We start from the raw sequence: 27,919 nt of genomic DNA on the forward strand, positions 1-27,919 counted from the left end.
AGTAGCCTCGCCTCTGCACAGCATTCAATGTTTAATTTTATGCCTAATCTTTACCGTTTCCAAATTTTTGTACAGTCTTGCAGATTAGGAATCACAGGATGCCACTTGTGAAACAGGAATTGGTATAGGAATTTATTGCCCAGCTGCTCTCTGAGATTTTAGAGTTTATTTCAGCATCATGCCAAATCTTTAACTGAGACGCTCATAAAAAGGCATGCTTGAATGTGACCTAGAAAAAACAAAGGTGTGCTACTAAAGTGACACTGCTCTGACCCGCCTTTTTGCTAAAACCATTATTTTGCCTCCTGAAGAAAACTCCACCTCTACACAGGAAATGTAAATTACAGTTTTTTCCACTGCCATTTATTAAGCGTAAACCCAGTAAACATGTTTCAGTTAAATCCTCAATCTGGAATAGGCTAGGTTCTCAAAGCGGGGGGCTTTAAATTGAAAACCTACCTGTTTCCCTCTCCTTCAGTGCCCTATCTCTTGCAAGCGATGCTTTAACTGTTTTGCATTCATAGCAAGATTTTTTCTTAAAAAGTCACGTTATAAGCCATTTATGTCTTCAGCAATTTTTTCCAATAAACGTTTTCTTTCTTTGTAGTATTTGTGAACCAGCTATATTTCTTAATCTTCATAAATGCCACGACTTAATTACTTTTACTCCCTTAATCAGCTGGTAAGCCAGGTCTTTATTTTGAAGTTAAAGTGCTCCCTCTGCTGCTCATTTTTTGAGATGCAGTTTTTACAGGTTAACAAAGCTGAAAATATTACGACTCATTCTTTGGAAATCAACCTAAAAATTCAAACCATATATCTTCCTTCTAAACAGAAAAACATATGGCCGAAATGTATAAATTAATACAATAAATTAAAACATATCATTGCGAGTGGTTATTCTGCCATCACTTACAAGGACAATTGTACTCCTAACATCCTTAAATTTGGTTGCACATGATTTATAGCTTTAAAAATAAAACACATAATTACCTGCCTCCACTGCTTACGGCCTCTCCTCCTCTCTGATACGTTACTGAAATAGTTAAAGATAAAAAAAGGAAATAATATAAAAATCATAAGACTCCTTAAATAGCAGTATTAAATTTGCCTTTGTTTCATTTTAGCTAAGACAATAAAGATGCATTGTTTATACATTAATTCTGAGTCTCATTCTGCAAGCTACTCCTTCAAATGCAAGTTTATACATAATACTTGTGTTGCTTGATAACTGCTAGTCTTAGCTTCAACAAAGTTTTGTATTTCAGTTCTGTTCTGAAAAACACAAACACACACATGTATCACTTAAGAAAGCAGGAAGCCATACATCAGGTTGAACTTATCCTTAACATAACTCTGCTGACTTCAGTGGAGTTACTCTGTGGAAGACTTTAGGTAATATTTATTTCATGAATGGCTAGATGTTAAAGCTTTGCTCTACCTTATTATTTTGGTAAGATTAAAGAGGTATCATGATTCTGTAACAGACCTTACTTCCAATGTAAACAATGGCTCATTACAGCTGAACCTACAGCAAAAACACATGCTCTTTCTGAACGTTATTTCACTATACTCATGGAACCCGCACACTCTAAAAGTCCACAGAAGCTTCGCGTTTTGTAACATTTTACAACTGGATTTATTAATGATACTTTTTTAATCTAAAAATTTAAATTTATGTATCTTGGCAAAAAATGTCTGGCAGAAAGAATACTTCCTAAATTAGAAGGAACAGTTTTGCTAGCATTTCAGAAGCATTACATATTAACAAAGTGGATGTCCAAATGCATTTATTTCTTGGCATGAATTGCATATCCTTCACAGGAAGCATCATGGGTGAAAAGTTAGTTTTTAGGATGCAAACATCCAAGAAGAAACAGTGCTATAAATTCTGCAGGTTTGCATTGGGTTTGGCAAAGAGTTAAGGAGATTGCCTCCCTGCAAATGCTGATGAATTCTACATTTTCTAACTAGGAATGTGTTGAAAAAAAGCAGCCAAATTCTGTTCTTTAGAAGAACTCCAAACTGGGAGTCTGCAAGAGAGAGATAAATGCTGGCAGTGATTACAGTAACAGGATTAAAATGTAGGATGCATTGCTACAGGTAAGTCTTTTACTATAGGTAATGCTAAAGAAGATTGTCTGGTTCCATTTAAAGTCAATGGAACTAATGACTGGGATCCTGGATTGAAAAAGGTTTTTTTTTCTTCCTTTAAATGTTTTACATACTTCGTGTTTTTTCCAATTTCTTCTTTAAAAATCTCAATGCTATTTATTTTGCAGCTCTGACATATCTTATGGAGCCCTGGTATTTTCTTTTAATGTTAAGAATCCAACTGAGAAAATATATGTTAGCTAACCTACCAACCTCTGCAGATTTTCAGTAGTGTGCTACAACTGTGATTGCAACAGAGGCCCTCTGTTAAGCCAATTAAAGTAACAGCAAAATAATAATAGTTTGAATTAGTCTCCACCGTGGATCTCAAAGGACTTCAGAAACATTAAGGGCCACTCTGACTCATGCTGAACAGTAAGCAACTCCACTGAACATAATAGGATGGCTTTTGAAACAAGATACTATTCAATGTGATTAAAAGCATGTGGATAAGAATCTAACCCATTACGATTAGGTCTGTGTGGATGAATGCAGACAGACATCAGATTGCTTCATCTGTGGTCCAACTTGGAAGGATGTAACTCAGCTGCTGCCCAGAGGCCAAATTAGTACAGTGCTGATTTTGAGCTAGTATGCCCTGCTGATGTGAGTGTGCAGAGAAGGGGGTAGGTGGTTTTACCCTGCCTGGTCATACATGTCCTGCAAGTCTCATAGACCTCTTGTGAAAACAAGGGATTTAGAACAAAGGAGGAAGAAACAACCTGTCTGTTCACTCCGGCTGTAGCTAAAAGTAATGCACGCAGTATACTGGTGGGTACTGAATGTGTTGAATTGTATCTACTGTAGAGGAAAAGCCGCTGAGCTGCCAGACTGTGGGACCAACTGAAGATCTACAGAACGGAAAGGCTCTCACGGACTTTGGTGGGCTATGGCTCAGGTTATGTCATATTTTGTACGTTTCCAAGCAAAAAGAAATAGAAGATGATTTTAAACCCACTCTGAATTTGAAATGCACCGCTGTTTATGTAGAGCAGGATGATTATTTTAAAATTTCATAGCACAAATACAGTTTAAGGCAGCAAGCAAAGAAATCTAACTTCTATAACACTTTGATTTTCTGTATCTTCCAAAGCAGACAACTCCTAGGTCACTGGATTAATGCAGATTCAGAGGAAAAAAAAGCAGCAAATGTTTCACCAACTACAATCCCACTGAATCCCTTTCAAGTCAGCATCTGGGCTCTGCTAGGTCATTCCTCTTCCATCAGAAGCACCTTTTGCATCGCTAGATGCAGAAGGCCACACTACTCCATCGTAATATGCAAGAAGAGAGCCCAGGCTGTACAAACTGATGGGATCATACTACAAAATGGCATGCTTGCATCAAATGGTATGCTACAAAATGGTACACACAAACGGCAAAATGTGTCAGCTACAAAGCAAATATACACTACTTAGAGAACAAAATAATGATACCTGTCATTAATGAAATTGTTTAAAAAAACCTTCAGAACAGCTGGGCTGGTTATGTCAGAAAAAGAGAAACAGTACCACAAACACATGCTAAAGTAACAAAGAAGGGGGGAAAAGTGCAAATATATACCTGTTGGTGTGAAGGTAAAAGACGGGACTGAAAAATCAAAACAAAATACAAACTGGTTATTAAGCTGAAGAGAGAAAGGGAAACATACCACATTAGTAAAAAACTAGCAGACAGCTGAACATAAAACAAATGTATATAACTAACCCAGTAGTTCAGTCACATTGATATAGAAATAAAATTAAATTTGCGATTCAGAAAGAAGCTTGTCTCTGCAGGTACTATTCTGAAAAATAGCTGGATTTTCTATTGTGCTCCTGAGGGGACGGGACTGTGGTTTAGCCTTTCAAATACCCCTCAGTTTGGTATTTTAAGTTTTTCTGAAAATCCTACCACAAACAAAACCCCCACACTGTTAATCATTTTGGAATGCAGAATGACAAATTCCTTAACAAAGCCTTATCAAGGTCCTATTGAATCTTATCTGCAGTTTCACTAAATAAATGCTCATTACGCTGAACTAATAGGCACACTTAAGTATTCAGTAAGGAAATAATAATCATATAAAGGAACAAAGAGAATTGCTGTTTTACTGTCTCTGAATCAAGAATGGCACCAACTCTCACTGTAATAAAGGCACTAAAATCTACTGCAGCAATTAATTTTTGTTTTCATAGATGAGACTGTTAAACAGAGTTATTATCTTTCTTTCTTAAATAATCACAAAAAAAGGTAAAAGATCTCCCTAGATGTAGCACCTTTCTACCTTTCAACCCTTGGCTTTAAGAGGGAAAGGTTAACAATGGAACAATGACATTGCTTGACAATCTTCACTCTCACAGCTACTACAAATCCTCTTTGGATCAATAGGGTCTCTAATCCAAATCCAGAGCACTAGCATCTGCTCTTCCTATTAGCACATGCTCCCCCTCCTGTTGACAAGACAGTATAGTTTTTCTATCACTGATGGGCAGAAAAAGGCTAACATTGCCCTTTCCGATCTAATGACAGCAAAGAGAAATGTAAGAGAAACAATAAAATATTCACTAAAAGTAGTCTTGAGATAGTATTTGATCAGCAAACGTGGCACAGAAAGAAAAGGTTCTGGCTAAGAGAACAACTGCTTAATCTAGTTTTTACAATAACTCTGGTATTTGGGGGGAGTCCAGATCATCTTCTTGTTATAATTTAGGATATGCTGTAGTTTTCCCCCCCTTTTACCAAGCCAATTTATTTCCAGGGATATGACACTAAACAAAAAAAGAAAAACATCTGAGCATTTGCCCGTTTCAGGCTTCATTTGTAGCACAGCTCTATATCTTGGGAATTCCTTTGTATTTTCTTTGAGCTAGGCCTTTTCAGACAGTCAAGTTTAATTTAGCTACATTCAAAAATATAGAACCATAGTAACAAGCTTTCATTAAAATAGAAGGTGCATTTAAACCAGAGCTATTCAAAAGAGAATGAAGTGTCTCAAAATTAATTTGCAATCACAAGGACATGAAAAAAAATCTTAAACTACTGTCTCATTACTCTTCTGTGAGCTAAGTACTAAACCTAGTTTAGTTTCTTAAGGAACTGAGGAACAGATGAACAAAGATTCAGCTAAATGAAATCTTTATCGCTACCACACGAAAGAACAACTTAATCATCAGAGCTTCTATTAATAAACTCTTCCAAGTGTGTAAAAGTGCTAGTACAATATGTATGTGTGGGAGTAGTGAAGTATTTTAACAGATGTCAGGCCTGAAGCTACACATAAAAATAAATAAATAAAAGCAAGACTGAAGGAAGTTTGGGCTTGCAGTGCTGACTTGATGCACTGCAGAGTGGCAAACTACTTTGCAATTTGTATTTCACTAAAGATGGCTTTTTTCTTGAAGAATACTTGATAACGGAGATGCAGACCCTACTTTTCTGCATATTTTCATTAAAATCCCCACCAAATTACACAAAAGATATTTTTACAGATATTGAAAAACACAGCTGTTTTGAACAATAGCTGATGTCATTGAAGTAACCATTTTTAAGGACAAATTGTATGCCTTTTGCTTAATCATAGGTACTGCTGAAAGCACAGTGATGTTAGTTTGATAGAACTGTAGAAAGGCAGTATGGCAGCATGCTATTAGTAAAACAAAACAGCGCAGGCCAATGCAGCAGTATGTCGGGGTCTGCCTTATCTAAGATATCCTAGCAGAACAAAATCAAAGATGAAATTCAACCCTGATTTCTGTGGTTACAACTCCGCTACAACCACTGTGCCCGACATCTACCATGAGCATTGATGCTTTAATAGCACAGAGGACACCTAAACTCTGCAACACTCCAGAACTATTTCCATGTTTCCACTCACTCAGTTGCTATTTTTAGCACTGCTTCTTTTTCATAGCAACACACTGCTACTGTTTAAAAACATTTATGTAATATTTGCCTATCTGTCTTGCCCATCACACATTCATTCTTGAGGTTACTAAAGAACGTAATCTCATGACACCTTTCATACATTAAGATGTGTGCACCTTTAATTCTACGTCTATCTTTTGATTGCTAGATATCAAACATTCTCCCTCTATTCCTTCAAAAGCAGGATCTCCCATTTTCTGATTCATTCCAGAATTTATGGTTCTTACTCTATGAGTGCCTATGAGGTACTGCTTTGAGATGTAATGAACTGTAGCTTATTGAATTCAGCCTTAACTTTGGGGCTTAATCAAAAGATTATTGAATCAGGAGAAATCAAGTTTTTACTCCAGAAGATCTTCCACATAGAGATTCTAGTTTTGTTTGTCACAGAGTATACTGTAAAGCACTGCTTGCCCACCGACAATCTGATATAAAAGGTATCAATAACATGAAAACGAAGAGTGCTTTAAGTTAGTCCCACTGCTCCCATTCTAACCGAATGCAGGTGCAAGATGTGATAGCCCCAGAATTCAGTCCCAACGAAGGGTCTCACAACAGCATTTATGAAAGAGTCTTGGAAAGTATCATTGACTGTTGTGCATTTGCAAACAGCCACTTCACCACATTTCCCTGGAACACAAGAATATTCAAGTACACGCACCAAAAGCGTTACTGTAATGTACACCACTGTTAGTATTCTTAGCAGCAAGCAAAGGACCGAACAGGAGGGACAATGAACTACCGTCCACTTGGCTCCTTTTCAGATGGTACAATGTCAGGTAGCAAGGGCATATTGGAAGCTCCCAGCCTTAAATCCATCTTTACATTTCTCATTTGTAGGAGTATCTTTATGAAAAGCTAGTCTAGGTATTTTGCTAAAGGCTTATGCTTTAAAGCCGGGTTTAACATGTTATGTAAATATTGCTGCTTTCTGCATTGGCTCCTGATCCACACTTCCTGAAAGCATTGAAGTAATTTGATAATTCTTAGAAGAACAAGAGACTGATGATAAAGTAAATAGCCAGCAAACAGACATTCAGCAGCCAGTGGACTGAAATATATAATACGGCACCTTTTCTGATACCAGCATAAGTACTAGTGAGTCCATTTCGCTTCTTCCTGTGGCGATATAACCAGATGCTGAAGACCATAAGGATAATCCAACAGGCTGCACCAATTCCAGCAATAAAGGCAGGCTGCTTTACTACATCAGAAATCTGCTGGGCTAAACTGACTTGATCTTCTGAAGACACAGGGTTTCCATGAGAATCTGAAAAAAAGACACCCAAAATAGCCAATTAATTTCAATGAGCAACTGTAAAAGGCAGCATGAAAAGAACTGACATAACCATAGTCCAGTTTCTCAAGGTAAAATCCTTAAGACTGCTCTTCAAAATCTCTTTTTACAGGTCTAAATAGAAATGGTTTGTTTTCCATACAAGACAGGTACCTCCAACTTCGCTGACTTTTGTTTGTTTGCGAAAACTCCTAAAATCAGGGCACTAGGCATACAAATAGAAAGTTAGGCTCATAAATTTCAAACTTGGGGACTGTTATTTTTTTTAATTTTTATTTTAGCATAGCAACACCAGCTTCAGAAAATTATTCAGCAAAGAACACAGCAAGTAAAAGAAAGCTTAAGTATGAAACATGCGTAGTCTGTTCTTTGAGCTCTGGAAATGGGGTAGAAGTCAGCTAACCAAACATCCACGCTCATAACTGAAAATCACAGAAAAATTACAAATTCAAAGTACATTCGCATGAAGTTGGTATTGAGGGATACATTTTAATTTAGCAGTTCCTGACAGATGACTTAAATCTTGTATTAATGTACTTTTTGCAGTCTCTCACTTTGACCTCAATTAAAAGACTGAATATTTAAAAGGACGTAAAGAAGTAAAAGTACAAAATAACCGATCTTGCCCTCTTGACGTGGATAAAAAAGCTAAAGGATGACTAAAAAATGAGTTATGAATTGGTAAAAACAGTCAAGCAGTCTCATTATTACTGAAGAAGCAGCCCTTTTCAAAAACAGTTTATCCTTAAATATCCCACATGAAAATAAAGAACGTGTATTCTTCCACACACTTTTAATTTTTTTTAATAGAGAAAGCACCTGTAAGAAGCAGTGTTTTCTGCTCTTTCTGTACTGAACTTTTGCAAGAACCTTCTAGGAACAGCAGTAAGAATATTCAGTTAGTGACCAATGCTTTCTAACTGAAATGAAGCAACTCTAAGACAAAATACTGCCTTCCTGATTTTTCACCACTACAGTGAGCGCTTACTGGAAATTTCATTACTGCACAGGGTGAGGGCAAGAATTTGAAACCTTTACTCAGAGCGGATATTGCTTTACACATTCCACAGCTTAGTCTTTGAAATACCATTTTTACTCTTGTGTAAATCCACCAGTTAGTTGCTTTTTACTATGGGTAGAGACATCAGATTCAGAATGAGAGATTACTGCGCTGTTATTAATTCTATTAATATAAACTACATAAGAAATTAAAAGCTATTTACTTAAAGACCAGTACCTTTTCAAAAAATCAGCAGTGAATAGATTTTTTTTTTATGATTACATGTCTTGCATTATTCCAAAATAAGCCTAAATAAAATATAAGAAACTGCAATACAAACAGGGGATGTAATCACAACAAATCATACAAATAACAAATCTTTTCTGGAAAATGATACATTTTTGAATGGGAAATGGTTAAATTAATAACAGCTTCTTCCAGTGAAGAATTCCAGATTTCAGTTTTTGTGATATCGAGGTCAAATACCTATTTTGACGAGGAATCACTACCGCCTTTGACAGCTACCTTATTGGAAATTTTATTTCATATTTCAGGTCCCTTTATCTTCTGTGATTCTAAGTGCACTGCCTAGTCTGAAAGTTCACCAGGCAGACTCATTCTTTTCTTACTAATACACCCTTTGTGTCTGCTGGGTTTATAGATTTCATGCCTATTTGTGCAAGGTTAAGATGGGTTGCTTCAGATTTTATGGAGACAGTCAAGTGAAGTTCCACACAAGTGGCCAGATGGGCTTAAACGTATAAAGTATACTGTGACCAATGAATTAAATCTGTCACTCTCTATCTCATCTTTTGTCTCGTTGCAGCTGAGGCCATATTAAGATATGAAAACTTGCATCATCAGTCTCTTTTCAAAATGAGTAAGCCTACTATTTCTTTATTTTTAAACAGCTACACTACCTTGTACATCTTAACGGAATAGAACAAAACATTTCTGGAGAATCTATGGTCCTGAATAAATTTAGAAGACTGATAAATATTTTTTCTTTAATCCTTTAAATATATATATTTAAAACAATAAATTCAGAGGGAAAAAAAAATCACAAACTCAAAAGCCAAATAAGAATGTTTTTTAAACATGTCAACAATTCAGCCATACAGAAGGACAGTAGTTTTATATATACAAACATTTTGCACTGCTCAGTCAATGCATGTCTGAAGATTACAAAATACTGACGAATCTCTTTGAACATTTATTGTTCTAATTTTTAATTAAGATTCATTTCATGGTATTATTTTGCTAGCCATTGCAAGCATAAGAACAGCATAATAATATATTTGCTTTTAAGAAACAAGGCTTATGGCATGTTGTACATGGGTGGACTGCTAGAGCCATTACATTAAATTAGCTGGTATATATTTACACACATGGTGAAGAGAAAAATGCCTATGTGTTCATGTACAGTCATATAAACAGCATCATAGAAAAGAAGATAGAAGGGCTTTCAGGAGGCCATATTTGACCCATGTCCTGCTCCTCTTACAATTCAAAAATAGAAAGTAAGCTAAATATAAAGCAAAGGGAATGAAATCTAGTGAACCCCTCATTACTAAAAATTTCCAAGAACATTATCTTGGAAGCCTTTCTTTGAGAAGGACATCTTCCCTCTCCATAATAGTCCTGTGAGATCCTGAATGATCGGTCAGGAAAAAAGCTCTTGAACTAAAAAAAGTACTTTTTCTTCATCCCAGGAAATTTCTGGAAGCTTTGACTGAGATATAAACGGTTCATAATCAACATTCCTGTTCCTGCTTGCAGTCCTCGGGGAGACGTGCCAAAATAATAAGTGAACATAAACATTCTACGGCAAAGCGCATCTTACTGCCAGAGCAGCAGCCGCAGCATTTAATGTACTTGAAAATGCCTCAGAGTTGTTGGAGCAGGCTGATCCCACAACTCCCTGAAACCAGCATATTATCACAGTGACTCATCCCTTCTTCTTCTACCCCAAGATAAGAGCCTTCTTTTTAATCACAGATAATGTTGCTATGGCTATTGCTCACAACCTACCCCATTTGACTGTCTTGAAGCTCCAAGTTCCAAACTTCAATGAAAACTAATTAGAATTTACATTGAGAAGAACTGGGATCTCTAATTCTCTAATGTTAAATATTCATATAAATAATAATAATGTAAAAACTAACATTTAAGTTGGTAAATGTTAAATAAAAGATTAATATACAATTAAGACTGGAATGCCAAAGATTTAAAAAAGACAGGAAATTCCAGGTTCACAGGTGTGCAAGCAACCTTAACTTTGCCCTGTACATGTACAACCTATGGAATGGTACTTTTCCATATGCCTGTCTCATTTAGTATACAAAACGTCCAAACAGTAAGTAGGAAGATCTAAGTTTTGTTGACGTTGCTAATTCTAGCAATTCAAAACTTGCAAAACACCTGGAATCTGCAACATAACGTCTGAGTGTTTCCTCAAACATATGTGCCTGATTCCATATAAAAATTATTTGGTAAAATATTACCAGGTTAAGAATATACTGTTATGTCTCCTTTCTAGTTATATACATTTCCAAAACTGGAAAAATATGAGTTTTGCACTTCAATCTTATAACATACAGTTTGGAAGGGTTGCTGTGAGGGGAAAAAAAAAGGATTACTTTCTTCGAGTCATTTGCAGTCTGCAAGACAAAAATATCAACAAAAAAACCTTACAGTCATCACACTAGAAGTACTTGAAGGACTGACAGAATAATATCCCTAAAGGCATGCTAGCTAGTTCACAAATCACACCTCCTAAATGAAGCAATTACAGTAATAAAGATTCAATGAGACTTTCTTGTGTTTTGTACACTTGAGACATCCACTGGTTCAATAATGCACTCCACATTTATAATAATCGTGCAGACATCTCTTAATAACTAACTACATACCATATATTCATACAAACTGTGTGTTTAAGAGTAACATTAACTACAGTTGTGAGGCTTCTCAGAGCTGATACCCTGACCAAAATATGTTGCAATACGTTCCAATTTCCCTACTTATTTGCCAACAAGCATAAGTAATACTGCCAAGCTATCATAGGTAGTATTCCATCACTGTACAAAAGTTAGGCTAGAGATCAGCAAAAAACAATTTGTTGTGATAATTCTCACCTTTCTGTACAGAGCATTTTTGTAACCAATGTCCTGAAGTTACATATTGTGACAAGGAAAAAAGTTCTATCAAAATTCTGTAATTTTTTCTTCACAGCATAGTATTATAAGCACAATATAGTGAGCTGTGGCTAGCTCTCATGAAATATGAAATTTTTTTCCTTAACACCAAAGCTCTTAAAGTCTTTCTTTATGTAAAATATCAAGTTTTCTTTTAAAACAAACAAACAAATGGTTTTCCAGCCCTTGGAATTCCACAGAAAGCTTTAAAAGGTCATTCAAAAGCCAAGAAGAAAATTCAGAAGCCCCAAGGGGAGTGTTTTAAGAAGACACGTGATTTTTCAGTTGATCTCAGGATTTTAAACACTGAAAGGTGATTTTTGAATAACAAGCAAGTATATTGTTGGCTTGTCCCTGGTGGCACGGGAAGCCTGGGGTACCACAGCTCAGTGAGCTGCTTCATGTCAGCCGAGACATGGAAAATGAAAGAGCTTTGAGCTTACAATTTGTACCTGTCTTTGTAACAGGTTAAGTGCATGCACAAGGTCAGTTATCACAGCTCAGCTGATGCATGGGACTGCAATTGCACACCTCACATCTCAGAGAATCCAATGTCTCCTGTCCTCCCCTCTGGCTCTGGAAGGTGGTCTCCGAAAGGTGAAGCTTCCTCCTGTCACATACCCGGCTGAAACTCTGCCAAGGCATTTCCTGCAGTCACAAACCTGGGAGCACCCTGCACAGCAAGCAGACTCAAATACGAGGTCACTGGGCAACAGGGTAGGCTACACTGGGGAAATAAACCTTTTCTTTGGATGCTCCAGAGCCAGCCATAACCTAATCTCACATTTATGTAAGAAAAACACATTATAAGGAGATAGACACTTGATTTTAATGAAAAGTTCTTAAAAAAAAAAGTGAATATGTAAATCACATAATATATCCTGTTTCCACACATGGAATTCTTAATTAGTGTGCTGGTTTTGGCTGGGGTAGAGTTAATTTTCTTTATAGTAGCTAGGATGGGGCTGTGTTTTGGATTTGTGCTGGAAACAGTGCTGATTGATAACACAGGGATGTTTTCGTTATTGCTGAGCAGTGCTTACACAGAGTCAAGGCCTTTTCTGCTTCTCACACCACCCCACCAGCGAGCAGGCTGGGGGGGCACAAGAAGCTGGGAGGGGACACAGCTGGCACAGCTGACCCAACTGACCAAAGGGATACCCCATACCATATGACGTCATGCTCAGCATACAAAGCTGGGAGAAGAAGAAGGAGGGGGGGACGTTTGGAGTGATGGCATTTGTCTTCCCAAGTCACCGTTACGCGTGAGGGAGCCCTGCTTTCCTGGAGATGGCTGAACTGCCTGCCGGTGGGAAGTGGTGAATGGATTCCTTGGTTTGCTTTGCTTGCGTGGGCGGCTTTTGCTTTACCTGTTAAACTGTCTTTATCTCAGCCCAAGATTCTCATGGATTCTCTCCCGCATTCCACTGGGGGGGAGTGAGTGAGTGAGTGGCTGTGTGGGGCTTAGTTGCCGGCTGGGGTAAAACCACGACAATTGGTTAAAAAAAAAAAGTAACGATTGTACTAATTCAGAAATCAGGAAAAGTTTTCCTGAAGGAATAGTTGGGATCAGTGAAGAAATGTAGAAACTTGAAGTTGTCACTGGCAAACACGCAGCTCCTAGAGCACGTAGGTACAGGGAGTGAGGACTCTTTCAAAGCTTCTAAAAGTAGCATCCTTAGTCCTCTTTCCTCCCCCTCCCTGGCCTCCCTTCCCTCTCTCTGTAACCATGTAATTTATTGCTGGTGAAAAGTGCCAATTTATGACATCAACAAATTAATTTTCTTTCTTCAGAAGAGCTACCAGAAAACTCCAGTGTCTTCTCCACCCCCATGCTGGGAGCACATCCAAGAACTGAGAATGCGATTCCTTGCGGGGGCTGTAGGAGAACTTGTATCACAGGATAGAGTTAGGTAAACTGCAGCCATTCTTCTGCCTTGATGATTTTAGGTTGATCTGTGCTGCTAAAGGGTACTCCTCTTAAATTTAAGTACTAATTTTCAGCAGCCTCCTGCAGTTGCCGAAAAGGACTGCAGCACTGTCTAGGTATTTCTTTGTGCTGCTTCTAGTGGCATGGATCTCCACAAGACTCCTGTCTCCAGGTCTTTTCCATGTAACAACCAAATTGTGGGATTTTTACTACAGTATATGTAGATTTGACCATGCCATTTAATTAGAGGCAAGCAGTACAGACTATGAAAGCAAACCCCAACCACAAGGAAATATATGGATTCTACCAGACTTGCACATTTGAACACCCTCTGAGGTGTGTGATTGCTTCATGCTTTTTAACATAGTGACAGTCCTTAACAAAGGCCAGGAACGCAGAAGGAGGCAAAAATCTTACCCTGATAGAGTCTCATTTGTTTCTTTTTCCACTTACCAAAACCCCGAAGTGCTTAAGTTCCATTACAGAATTCACCTTCATTTAGCATTTGCTTATCATTATAGATTTCATTAGAGAAAAGGAAAAAAAAAAGTGGTTATGAAGTCTTTGCCTTTGAACATCGAGGTTACCCCATTATTTTACATTCATAAGCCTCACTAATTTAAAATTTTCGAAATCTAAGCCATATAGAACAAACTTGACTTTGACTGGAAAGCTGGCTGTAGGAAGCTGTGAATGGAAGCTGGCTGTAGGAAAGAACAACCCAACAAATAACTATGGGATTTTGCACATATTAATGGAATATCATATAAGCTGTGTGCAATTTTTGTCATAAAACCTCTATTAATGTAATTGGGAATCATATGCCTGTATAAGTTAAATAACTTAAAGATGACCTTCGTTTTAATAGCCAAGGAAATGTACATGTAATTTTCCAGAGAATATGTTAGTCGTTCGGTCTTGTTTTCACATGCAGTAATCATAGATTTTTAAATATAAAAAGTGAAATAACAAGGAAGATCTACTAATGATACAGATATAGACGAGACATAAAGTCCAAAGCAACATTCTGAGTTTGCTTGCACAATTATATACTGTAATGATAAGGTATTTTGATACAGGCATACTGGTAAAGCAGCATATGACTACACCTAAAGCCACTTTAAATAATCTTCAGCTAACCAACAGCAAAGATGCATTTCTCCCAGATACATCCAGGAGCAATGCCCCTGATATGCATTTGAGAGAGAGATGTTTGGTGTAAATGAAGTTAAGAGGTCAAGATTATTGTAAATCATCTGTGTACCTCTTTTTCCTGTACCCAGTTTATTTACTAGCTCTCACACATAGTTGATATTTATTGTGCCTAATTTTAGCATGCTTTTGGTTTTCTGCTTCAATAAAGGAAGATAAAATCTGATCAAGACAAATTACATCCCTAAACTAAAGTGAGCCAACACTTAGTGATTCATACTCCCCTACATGTTTTATTACACCAGTCTTAAGTATGAAAATTCACTTTGAAAAGTCAACAACCAAAAAGCACTGCTGAACTGGGAGACTAAAAAAACCTGCGTTTTTATAATCCCATCTTTAGAATGCAGTTCTAAGGCAAGTTTAAAACCAGAAATGCCAAATCCTGCTATTCCAGAGATCAAGTAACACTATCTATTTCACTTGTTTTGAAAGTATTTCTGGTGCCATAAAAGACAAAAGCAAACAAACAAAAATCATTGAAACCAATAGGTAGGATTACTAGCAGGCTTACCTAATTGGATAAACTGTGGATCGCTTTTCACTCCAGGTCCTGCCCCAGTACTTGCTGCCACTTCCACGCTATATCGAATACCAGGAACTAGGGAGGGGATGACTACAGAAAAGGTGGAACCATCTACTGTCTTGTTTATATGGTATCGACTTTCATTGCCAAGACACCAAACCTGCAGGGAAGTAAGTGTATGGTATGTATAAATGTTCAAAATTCAACACCAAAGGATAACTAGAAGGAAGGATGACACATTCCTTTCTGCTGGATAAAGAAATTGAGAATTTGTCACTACTCTAACATCTGCAGTCATGGATTGCTGTCCTAGGCACTGTATGAATACTGAAAAGATACTTCTTGTTCCAAAGAGGAGGTCCAACTACTAAAATTATTTGATGGGTTTATCATAATTCATTTACAGTTCAACCAGTGACATCAGTGCTAATAAAACTAAAAGCATTAGTAACAGAACAAATAAGGGAAGCCCCGTAGCCAAGAATCGTTCACATAAACAGCAAAGTAAGAGCATTCAGTTAAATGAATTTGCAATTCTCTTGTTCAGGAATCATTCATCAAGCAAGGCTTTCTTCACTGAAGTGCAAGGGCAAGTCTTTCATCACATGACGTCACAAGAGAACCAATGTCATGCTGGAATCCAAACATTATCTTTTTTTTTTTTTTAATGGCAGCAAGAGGCAAGGATTGAGTAATATGCCATCTTCTATTGAGAGACAACAGCGTGGTATCAGATCTCATTTTTTGGTTGAGATCAGGACACAGGTCTAATGACTTCAATTCACCCCTTTATAAATTACATCAGTGATATTAAATGATTGGGAGAAACAACATGATGAGATATTTTTATCTCTTCAGGCCTGCAGCACTGATGTGGCAAATGCTTTTAAGAGTATAGTTGAACTCCCAACTGGTGAAGTTGGGAAGTGAAGTAGCAGCTGATCTAGATCTGCTAAAAAATTGATGAAGCTGTGTTGATTTCCTTTTTATTTCCTTTCCACAAATGTATTGATCTACAATGAATATTTATCCAGAAAGTTAAATTCAGTACTTCATCTGCACAGAAGCAAACTTTCCTGAGAACAGCAGCATTTCTGAACCTGTGCTGATTGTACATAGGAGGGAAGATTCTGCTTTTGACATATGGAGTTCCTAAAAGATTTAGTACCCAGATAGCTGCTTTTAATCCCTCGTGCAATTCTGCCACTGTGGAGATTGCCAGGTGAGTGAACTAGAGTTTCATGTATAGAACAATTGCTAGGGCCCTTTCTGTAGAGCCCTTTCCGCCTGGACACTGGAAATTTTATTTCACCTTCAGGACATTGTAAGACTCTTTTTCCTTCTTTGGTTGCCAAGGATTGAAACAAGGCTAGTGGGACACTATGAGGATCTGAAATGTATTTTAAGCTCCTTTGAAATAGAATCCCAACGCCAAATATATATAACTGCTGCTGCAGAGCAGGTCAGAGCACACGAAGAGAAGAGAATCTCCTTTTTATGTTCTGATACTAACTAGAGATGGTTTCAGTCACTAGTAGTAGTATAATTATTAGTAATATTAATAATATTCTCCTAAATCCTAAGGGATGGTCCATGCAAATGCTCTTATGTAAATAAGAACTTGATAAAGTGAGGAAAAAAAGATTTAAATCATGTTGACTTATGTCATTTTCACAGAAATTGTTACTGCCACCTTGTATAGTGGTGCATATGCAAACAAAAAACCCCATTTATTATGTACTTGTAACAATGCACTACTATTTCATAAAAGTGTTTTGTTCTTAGGTGCTCAAATACATGGAGAAATTCACATAACAAGAATGTTAGGTTAAACATCAGGTTTTTCAGTACTTGTCATATTATATTTGATTGTATACCTAAATAGGCAAGCGAAAACAAACTTTTAGAACGTTATGAAGGAAGGAGGGATTCACATTGCAAGAGACACGTAAGTGAAGAAAGAATTAGTATAACGGGAGAATTTCTAACTTCATGCTAGGGAAGGAGGGAATGACTTCTGCTGTGATTTGAGTTTCTGGGTTTTTGTGTGTGCTACTGACATTTCCTCAGTTAAGATGTTATCCTCCTTCCTATTTATTTTATCCTTTAATTAAAGTAGGTACATTCTTGCCTCAGATCCCAGTTGCTGAGAAAACACAGAATTCCCCCACATATGCGTACCTTTTTTTCTGGGAGAAAACATAGGAGATAGAAAAACAAAGAGGAAAGAAAAAAGAAAATTTTACAAGACTTTTATTTATTTTTTTCTTGTTACTAGTTCTTAATCTTAAATCACTCGTTCTGCATTTATTTAGTTTTTAGACAAAAATATTAATTACATATAGCAACGTAAATAGCAATTACATATATATTCATTGTATCTGTTTTCTGACCACGGTGAAAAGCACAAAGGAAAATAATGGCATCCATACAATAAATGTAGATGTGAAACGTGCCAGTGTGCCATCTACTGCTATACAAGCACTACAATACGCTTGCTCCTACACCTGATAGCCTATTACCTCTGAATGCTAGGAGGAATGTTAGGTATTCTATCCACCTGCAAATGTGAATTTCCTAACTTTTATTGTTTTGTCCTTACAACCTTAACATTCCTCTGATGCAGTTTCTTGATGGAAATAATTCCATCTCTTCAGCTCAAGGTCTGTCTTTAAATAAAATAACTTTCCAAGTATTTTTTTTCCAATTACATTATATATCTGAAACTAAGCCATAAACTGATTTTTTTTACCAGTTGACCGGGTTCTGAAAGGTGTTTTATTACTCTAAATTGACCATAAAGCTTAGTGATCTTTTCCCTTTCCCATTTCTACTGAGGGAAAAAAAATAGCAGAATGGGTTTTGATGGCTAGGAATATATGTCTATAGCACAGTGTTTTAACCTGAAAAATAGCCAAGACATTCTCATTTGAAAAATTTTCTCAGTAATGCGCATTTGCAGGAGACTGAAACCAAAGATCCTGCTGCTCTATGGCTATAAAGCTTACTTGATATCCACAAGTAGACATTTAAAATGTCTGTAGCTTGCTTAGGACAAATAAGCTTCATTTACTTCGCTATGTAAATTATCGCAAAACAATGTGAACTGAAAATACATACAGTGTAATGTTGCTAAACGAACATCAAATAATAAATATTTTATAATGTACTTACAATTTGTTAAAAATTAAATAGCATAATGAGAACTGTGTTTGTGTGAAAGAAAAGAAAAATTTCTGTACACTAAATATGTTTATTATTATACAGCCACATTCTTTACCTGAAAGTTTTCCATTTGTTTTAACTACCCAGTTACGCATAATTTACTCAGATCTTAACACTGTTAATTATTATCCCTGAGCTTTTCAACTCATTAAGCCTGTTTATATTTACTACCTCGGCCAATATCTTTGAGTCACAAAATGGTTCTCAAACAGGTATGGTTCCCTCTCTACTTGTGTGCGCTTTTCTCAAGTTATAAGGAAGGCATGAAGGTAGCTGATTTAATTAAGAGTATTAACCCTTTGCTTTGATTTATGGAGGCTGTTTTAATTGCCTTCTACCATCTAGAAAGAATTACTAAACATGGAGTTTGATCCAAAGAAGTGACTTGCTATCTCATCTGCTCTGACTAACCAGTAGATGGAGCCAAGCATCCACGAACAACCTAATCTGTCACTACCTGGCCAATACCTCCTCTGCCAAGGGATCAAGGCATGCCAGCAGTACCTTATATTCTTGAACCATCCCGTTCTGGTTGTCCTCGGGGGGCGGCTGCCAGGTGACCACAATTGCCGTCCCGTTCCCATCGTTCTTAGTTACTGAAACACTCTGAGGTGGAGCACTAGGAGCTGTTTGTTTGGAAAGAAGGATTGAACGGTTAAGTTCGTCACACGCAGAAGTGAGCTTTTTTAAGAGGAAGATGGTCTCTGGGCTACACAAATGCGTTCTTTTATGCCCCACCCTTCATTGAGGGCAGTTCTTGCCCACAAGATAAAATGATCCAGAAGGAAAGTGATGTGAACCTGCAACCAGGCTCCTGAGTTCTGCTGCAGTCTCGCTGTGCAGGACAGGAAAAGTCACACTCGTCACCAGACTCTCCAAATTCAGACACCCATTACCTGAACGTCACAGTCCCAAGCACTGAATTTCTCATTGGTCTCAAATCATCTCACCCAGGATCAACAGTTTTGAAAAATAAAGTCTATAAATTGACCCCAATAGAATGCTAAATCTCAGTTCCTCTAGTGCGTAAATAATGAGTAATACAAAACTTACTAAAATCAGGACAGAATGTGTTAATATTAACACGTTTATAAAAATAATTTATGTTTTGCATTTTAAATAGTCTTTCTGAAAACCGGATGCTTAGCTGATGCTTAGGATGAATACAGTTAAGCACACCTCTTGAACCACTCGCAGCAATAAACCAGAGCTACATGGCATTTATACTGGGGAGGGAGAAGAGAGAAGAGAGAAGAAGAAAGGTTGCACATCCCAACAGAGGCACCGAAATCCCTATTCAGAGGCACCGGCCATCTTGCATATTCATTATGCCTGAGCAGCAACAAAAGGAAGAGCTTCATGAACCTTCTCTTTTTAGCACATGTATGAGATGGAAATATATAATTTAGTCCACTATATCTGTTGCCCTCATTCATCTTTTCATTTTGTCTTACTGATTGATCCAGATATAAAAGCCTTCTCAAAATGTGGTTTCCATTCCCTCAGCTATAGCGCTTTGATGATTTCTGTGGTGTCTGCTATCTACTCAAGATAGTGATTAGCAAGTGCTTCAATCTGACAGAAGTCACTTGTGACCAGACCATGAACTCAGCAGGGAGGAGTGCACACTGCAGTGAAGATAAAAAGCACATTTTCCATTGTGTGTTGGAGGGGATTTTTGCACATCCCTCTCCCTCTGTCTCTCGCGCGTGGTTCTGAATATTTACTTCTGTGTCACCAAACAATTCACATAATGATCAGTCCAACGCAGCCTCCTCTGCTGCAGATTGCTGTTCTCAAACAGCACACACTTCAAACAAAATCAAATAATGAACATATAAGAGGAAAGCAGGCCAGACTACTACTTCAAAAAGGAAAGATGAAGACAGTCTGGCTCCTACTTGCCTTCTTCCAGGGTCTTTGCAAATTTCACTTCGCTATCTGCTCCCTGAAACTCATTAAAAAAAGGGCGGGCCTTGATTTCGTAGTTTACACCTTTCTTCAGCTCGGGAATGATAACGCTGTTTTTGGTTGGAGTCCTCACTTCAAAGATTAACCACTCTGACTCTCCATAGGATGCTGGCGTAGGCCGGTACAGAATTTTGTATCCTTGAATGTACTGGGATTGCTGGTCCACCTGGCAAGACAGCAGAACACACAACACATCCTTTAAGAAATACCAGGAATGATGTCTGTGACACTATGCACGGTCCTTGGACTATCCATTCATTTTATTCAAAGTAAACAACACGGCCAAAGCAGATAAAGGCCCCTTGCATTACAGCAAATTACAGGCCTGATTCACAAGTGCATTAATCTGTTTGATGCTGGCAGAACTGCGCTGGCTTCTGTGGATTTATGAAGGCATTAAAGGGGGATAACGGAGCTGTATAACACGCCCCAGCTCCGTGAAATGAACAGCCTTTGCATCCGCAGAGCGATGGAGCTCAGAACAGGCCGGACTTCTGCCCACCCGAATCTGCCCGGCAGGGCAGGGGGAATGTGGGGAGAGGGGGGAGGGCGAGGGCAGGGGACCTACAGCTCCACAATTGAGGGTGATGAATATGGAGATCAAAGAGAGAGCCTGCCAGCTCTCCCGAGGTGTGGAAGCCTCCCAAAATCCATGGAACGAGCACCGCTTCCTGCCTGCTTCCTTCTGGAGGAAGTGAATGGAAAGGGCAGCCAGCTGGCACCACCTCCGCCGCGGTGCCGAGGCTGGGCTCCCTCAGAGGCAGATCTGCCCAGGCCCTTCCTCCACGTCCACCCACGCAGCGGGAGGGAAAGGGCTGTTTTGAGAGGGCTCTGAGGAAGCTCTTAAAACTCAGTACGGTAACACAGATGAGACTTGGAAAAGCAGATCAATATGATACTCGGTGGTCCTGAGTGCTTTTTAGACCGAAGCCATTTTATAACACATGTATGGAGAAAGAGATCTTAATGTAAACGAGGGTGGGACTCAATGTGTCTGGCTACAGCTGAAACAGAAAGCTATCTTATAGAAGTGGCCTCTCGTGGAGCACTCACTATCTTTTAACTACCTGTTTCAATTTCTGATGAATAAGAAAGTCCAATGACAACAACAAAAACATTTTTAAAGTGCATCAGATTTTCCCATTTTCAAAAATCTCATACAGTGATATAATAAAACTGTTTGCTTGCCATTTTACTCCAAAAAGCAGCACGTTTCATTTTTAATAATCACATAAAGAATGCGTGTGTTAGCTGAAACTGAGGTAATGCTTATTTTTGAAATCGCGGAGAAGCCACAGGCCACCCAAGAGACTGACAAAAACTGCCTGTCTGGAAAAGGTTGTTCTGTAAGTAAAGGTCAAATAAAATTGTGCTAGGAACCTCAAAGATGTTTTAACGTTATTAGTTAAAACAGGAGATTGCCTGCTGCAGGTGGCCGTACTGCAGGTGACAGCGTAATTACCATGCAACACAGCAGATATTATTTGTACTCTCGCAGCACTGAGGAGCCCTGGTCACGGACCAGGACTCCACTGGGCTAGGGCTCTTCTACAAAGTCAGAATGCCTTTTGTTCCTGTTCAAAACGTTCTGCCATGGCATGGCAGGGGCTACACCCTGTGCTCTCCTACACTGTCCCTGCCAATATATTGACATGTTCAGATGGAAGTCCTAAAAAGACCTCAAAGCTCACTCCCTTTGGATTTATTCCTGCACTTGGTATAATTATCCCACATTTTTATTTCATTCTGCATTCTCTTTTAAAACTGCTCTTCTTTGAACTACACTTGGTACTTGCAGTTTCCCGTGTTGTTCTTTCTCTTCATTTCTACCTCTTCATTGCCAAATGTCTCCCACAGTAAGCCATTTCTAATCCTTTCTCTCACTGGGGCCTCACCCTTGTAAGCCTACTTGAATCTTTTTCACGTATGTTCTCATTCCCCCTGCTTCAGGACTCCTACAGTATTGTTTCCTCCCTCATTTCCTCTGCTATATCCTCCATGCGGCCAACTTCCTGCTTCCTCCCGCCAGAGCAACATCAACACAACATCTGAAAACCATTTGCCCTTTTCGTCTCTTCTCCCTGTACTGTGCGTATTCAGTACCGCGCAAAAGGATAGGTTCCGATGAGGCTATATGGATTTGGGTGTGTTTCTCAGTACTTATGTAGGATGGAGGTAACACTTTCAAACAGAATTATGCAGTATTTCTCCCCACTGGTGACTGACAGACAGGGAAGTGCCCATGTTATCTCATTAGGGGACTGATACACTTCCTACTGAAAGCAGTGCAAAAGCTTTGAATGCTATGACTTAAGAAGGCTTTGATCAGTCCTTTAGCTTCCAGAGGAGGACTCTGAAACTCTCACAATGTTGTAAACAGCACTCTTTATGGAGACATAAAATGGTGAAAATGGGACAAAATTTAATGAAGTAGGAAAGCAAAGCCCAAGTAGCACTCACTCCAGAGGAAAACATTTGTAAGCATACAAACTACACAGCTTCTTAAAGTGTGACTCCACTGCAGTCAAACAGTACAATTCAGCAGTATATATAACCACCTCCATGATACAGATTTATACTTACAGTCCAATGAACTTCAATTGAGGAGGAAGAAAGGATAGTTGGGTTGTGCAGATGTAGTACCACATCACCTAGTTCTCTCTGGACCTGCTTGTGATCCACGCCTTGACTTGTTGGTGGAACATCTGTAATAATTTAAGATTCCATTCTCACAAGTATATACAATTGTTAAAATAAGTATATGTAAATACAAATGAATATATCATAAAGTATATGATGTTATCACCAATAAAGTTTACCCTAAGTACTTCCCAATTATGTAAGAAAAAACTACATGAAGTGTTTTCCCAAGCAAACCATCAATGCTTAGGTAGTACCAAATCAATGCACTGCACTTTCTTCGACAGAGAGAAACAAGAGGGAAATGCTACATAAAAAGAAAAACCACACTCAGGGATGTCTTTGGTAAATGACTACAGCAGCATCTCTTTATTATTCCCTGCTGGGATGAGAAAACATTCTATTACCCACTGCAAATTCCAAGAGACCAGGAAACCTATAAAGAGTGGCAAAAGCAGAAGCTGTATCTTCAGATAAATTCATGGGCAAACTTATTGTTTTTAATTACAAAATAAACGTAACAAACCGAAGAAAAGAAAAATGAGTCATGTGGCTACAGCTTCTCCGATGGCAAGTGACTTCTGTAAACAGGAGGCATAGCAGAGCTGAGTGTTGTCTGGTTCTTCTGACGTTTGATCTATCTTATAGCTAAAAGAATTGTTCATACACGTTAAGGGACAAATTCCTCTCAAAATATGCAATGGTACAAATGGAAACACAAATCTTCTGCAAGCAGAGCCCTTGAAAAGCATATTTAACTGAAATGGAATGACTGTCAGACACGTATAAAATTTGTAAGGCAATCACTAATAGGGTGTCTAAAATATACATGTACTATGGACAGCAGAGTAACATAGTCTCTGTATTGATTTCATATATGTCTCTTTGATCACTTCATTTTAAACAAATACCATGCTGACTATGGCTAAAAATCAAAGACTGGGAAATTAATGAAAGCTACTTACAGTGATTTTTTTTCTTTCTTTTTTTTTTTTTTTAATTAATCTAATTCCAGATACAGAGTAATGCATTACATAAACTTTGCTCCAGCCTACTACTTCCCTGCCTGACCTCCGCTAGTGACAAAGCAAGACCAGGAAGTCTTCAAGAGTTCTGTTCTCTGAGTACCTTGGAAATTTCCATACCTGTCTGCTTACAAGAAGTGCGAAAAAGAAAAGTACACAGAAACTGTATATATTTATGTACAACTACAACTACTGTAATAAGTCACTGTAGGTGTGTAGACTATCATGAAAGCTGAGGTTTGGATAGCGCAGTTCATGCTGATATAGAAAACACTTATTAAATGCAAGGGCAACAGTTGTAAAGTATGCTTTTTGCATGGTGGTCATATTCTCCGTTTACCAGCTTTTGGTCTTGTCTAAATAATAATAAAACCCTTGTAAGACCGCATTAGGACAAGGCATGACGAGAAGTTTCTTTCCAGAAGTACAGTTTCCATTTGGGAATACAAAGCCTATGTCACTTTGAACTTTTATCATACAGTTTCCTCAACATATTTACAAGAAGATGGGATTTCTTCAAAGTTAACGAAGCAAACTGAGGTTAGTGTGCAGTCAGTGAGTGACAAATCTGGATTCTTAGCAAGGAACGCTGATGACAACAAAACATCAAAACCAAAAAACCCTCCACTGAGTCACTGCTGTATCCACATGTCATATGTTCTGCCAAACAGTCCATTTATCAGAGTATTTCCCTCCCCCCAAAGTTTGAAAGCATTAAAGATAGAAGCTTTTGTTTGGAGAGTTGCCTAAATATCATCCTGCTTAGAATGTAACAGGAAAGTCAGTGGAATAATTAGTTCTATCTTTGCTAGTCATAAAAGATAAGTCATTGACAATATGAATCAAACTATTAATAGGTTCAGCCATTTGCACATCTGTGCTATACAACAATACGTGTGTTTTCTTGTTTCGACTCCAAGCTTCCAAGACAGGCACTGTCAGTGAGAACACGTTGTTGTTAATGTTGGGAAAGTGTAAAGACAAAGGTAGGTTAGGTTCCTGGTCTGGACACGCATTTAGGAAAGACTATACCACCCTCTAGACAAAAGTGAACTGGGAAATTTTTGAACTTACTTAGCTAGACCACAACATAGACAAAACTGAAACGGTATTGGAAGAAGGGTGGAACCACTTTAAAGAACTTCACACTTGATTACATTTCTTACTATTGATGAAAATTTTATTTATTGGTTGTTATTTTCACTCGGGCTTTGTGTGGTTCTCAGGACTTCAGCTCTACTAGATGCCCAGAGGACAGTGAAGCTTTTCCATGCTATTATAAACCATTCAGTTCTGTTGAGTGAACAGAACACTGCCTCATTTGCTGTTTATCAGAGTGAGGCCAGTGATCAGTTCACTTGGGACCTTCAGACCCCATACCTCATCTCTTCTCCAGGAATGAAACTACACTGCATGAAAAACGGACTCGTGCAGAACACTGCAGCCTGTCTGCCCAGTAACGTGTGTTGCTGTCTTACCAGGAATACAGAAATCACTAAAAGGTTACTAAATCTCTCCTTGGAAACAGACTTAGGAACCTGTGCAATCCCTATTTTCCATGTGGCCGTGACTCTGCTGTCTATCTATATCCATTGAAATTGTCACCCATCAGGAGAAATGCATAATAACAAAGGACAGCAATGTGAAATTGTTCACTCCCCAAGGGAGATGAGAAAGACTCACTTTCAGACCAGCTTCAGAAAAAATAAAAAGTCACCAAAGAAAAATGCTTTGTTTCCTTTATGGAACTTCCTTTCAAAAACAAACATGTACGTATTTATGCAAACAAAGAAACAAACATACAACACAGGCACTCTGAATAAGCCAATAGGTCAATTTCTCCAGCAAGTAGGAAAAGCAGAAAAAAAGAAAGATGATCTCTATCACTTTCACTTTGAAAAAGAATATGTCCAGTTTTTCCTTTCTTAAGAATCTAAGTATTTCTACTGGAAAATGCAGGCTGCAAAGTTGCAATGCATTATTCCCTGTACACCATCATAAGTGTCAATTATTTTCTACAGTGAACACAAAGTTATTTTAAATTTTACATAGCTGGATTCAGTCCATAGATGGCCTTCAGTCATAGCTGGAGTCAGTGGATGACTCCTTCATCCACTACTACCCAGCCTTTTCTTCCACTTGGCTATCTGTAAGCATTGGCTCTCTTCCCTACCATTTTACTTTCAATAGTTGTACTATTGAAATACTTTTAATACATTGCCAAAACCTCTCCTTTACTGGCTCATGATGCCCAATTCCTTCAAACGTTAAACTTTTCTCTTTCCTAATGCAGCCAACTTAGATTATGTGCTGTTTCTTTCTCTGTCTCAGTCTGAAGCCTCATTTGTTCACTGGACATAATAATAACATTTCCATGGAATTTGAGGATTTGTGTGATAACTTAAAAAAACAGAGATTACTTTTGTTGCTAAGAAGAGCTATTCTGCAAGATGTAACTATCTTTGGATAAGAGACATACTAGGGTTCCCTTAGGCAATGCAATATGCTGTCTAAGCAGCTTTCAGAGTCTACGTTACAGAGAAATGCAAGTTTAAACACTGTATCTTACCATCTAGTATATATTATAGCCAGGATACGCAGACAGTCAAAAGCTACCAGAATTCCTGCATCTGGTATTGCTCAGTCAACCTGTGACAGCCACTGTGGACATCTAAAATGTCCAGTATCAAAAGCTTACCTTGAGTTTTCACTGGATCAGATATTTGGCTTGGGTCACTTAGTCCATATGCATTAGCTGCTCTCACAAGGAATAGATAAATTGCATTAGGTTTTAGCCCTTTAACTGCAAAACTCTCTGTTTTCACATTTTCAGCTACAGTTAGCCAGCTGCTACCAGATGCATGGCTAAGGATAAAACACACACAACAGCAGGTTAGCACGTGTTTCTTTAACAACATATTATATATAAGCGTAAGCACAGCAAGATCACATGAGACTCATACCTGAAGGCCTCAATTATGTAAGAGGTTGGTGTTGCACCTGAATTCAAATTAGGTTGCCATGACAATGTTACTGTATTTCTGCTGACATCTGTAACCTCGGGTTTTGATGGAGCACTAGGAATCAAGTTTGGGTCAGTGGGTCTTGGTGGCTGCACTGGGACTCCAAACTCTACAAAGGAGAGAGAAATGCTGAGTATAGACAGGAAGCAGCTGTAAGCTAAATGCTGTTCACATCTGCACTGGCAATTTATGACAGAGTCAGATAACTTCTGCATTTCAGTTTCTGATTTTCCTTTATGTATTTGCTCCATGCAGAGAAACCCTAATTGATTTACCTTGGACCTCTATGTATGCACTCCATGTAGCTTCGCCACTTGGGGTTGAAGCAATGCAGGTGTACCGACCAGTGTCGCCCAGCTGAGTGGGAAGAGAGAAGAATAAATATTTGAAACAATCAGGCACTCAGTGGGCTAGAAAAGTAATTACAGCTCTCTACGTTCCCCCATGAATATGGATAAATGTATTAGGCTGCAAAAACTTCGAACCAGAAACTTCTTCCATTAGAAGTTATGATTCCGTGTGCTGCAAAATGAAAATGGGTACTTATTTCTGAGCATTTGTAAAACAATTGGAAAAGCTGCAGACTCCAATTTAATGTTACCTATTCTGTAATGAACAAACTGAAGGCCAATTCTTGTAGCATTTATTCCTTGCTCTGCAGAGGTCCTAACAAATAAATTGAGAGGAAACTTGGATGACAAGACCCCATGCAACTGTCAACCTCCTGCCTAAATAATGCCTGGGGATTTGTCTGGACTGCAGCACTGGAGAGCATGTCATCCTTAAAACAAAGCTTAAATATTGCACGGGGCC

At 38.2% G+C, this 27,919-nt stretch overlaps 1 protein-coding gene across 1 annotated transcript in view; it reads right to left on the reverse strand.

Annotated features, from left to right (window-relative positions):
- The window catches only part of ROBO1 (roundabout, axon guidance receptor, homolog 1 (Drosophila)), a gene marked incomplete at its 5' end in the record, with an annotated part of 114,859 nt that overhangs the window by 30,781 nt on the left and 56,159 nt on the right, over positions 1 to 27,919 (reverse strand). The window contains 10 exons of the mRNA XM_009585934.1: positions 994 to 1,036; positions 3,718 to 3,744; positions 7,133 to 7,330; positions 15,211 to 15,382; positions 18,952 to 19,073; positions 20,353 to 20,584; positions 23,002 to 23,123; positions 26,782 to 26,948; positions 27,047 to 27,215; positions 27,382 to 27,463. Coding sequence (XP_009584229.1) covers positions 994 to 1,036; positions 3,718 to 3,744; positions 7,133 to 7,330; positions 15,211 to 15,382; positions 18,952 to 19,073; positions 20,353 to 20,584; positions 23,002 to 23,123; positions 26,782 to 26,948; positions 27,047 to 27,215; positions 27,382 to 27,463 — 1,334 coding nt within the window. The remainder of the gene's footprint in view (positions 1 to 993; positions 1,037 to 3,717; positions 3,745 to 7,132; positions 7,331 to 15,210; positions 15,383 to 18,951; positions 19,074 to 20,352; positions 20,585 to 23,001; positions 23,124 to 26,781; positions 26,949 to 27,046; positions 27,216 to 27,381; positions 27,464 to 27,919) is intronic.

This window comes from Fulmarus glacialis, unplaced genomic scaffold (genome assembly GCF_000690835.1).
Source record: "Fulmarus glacialis isolate BGI_N327 unplaced genomic scaffold, ASM69083v1 scaffold7839, whole genome shotgun sequence".
Classification (NCBI taxonomy): Eukaryota; Metazoa; Chordata; class Aves; order Procellariiformes; family Procellariidae; genus Fulmarus; species Fulmarus glacialis.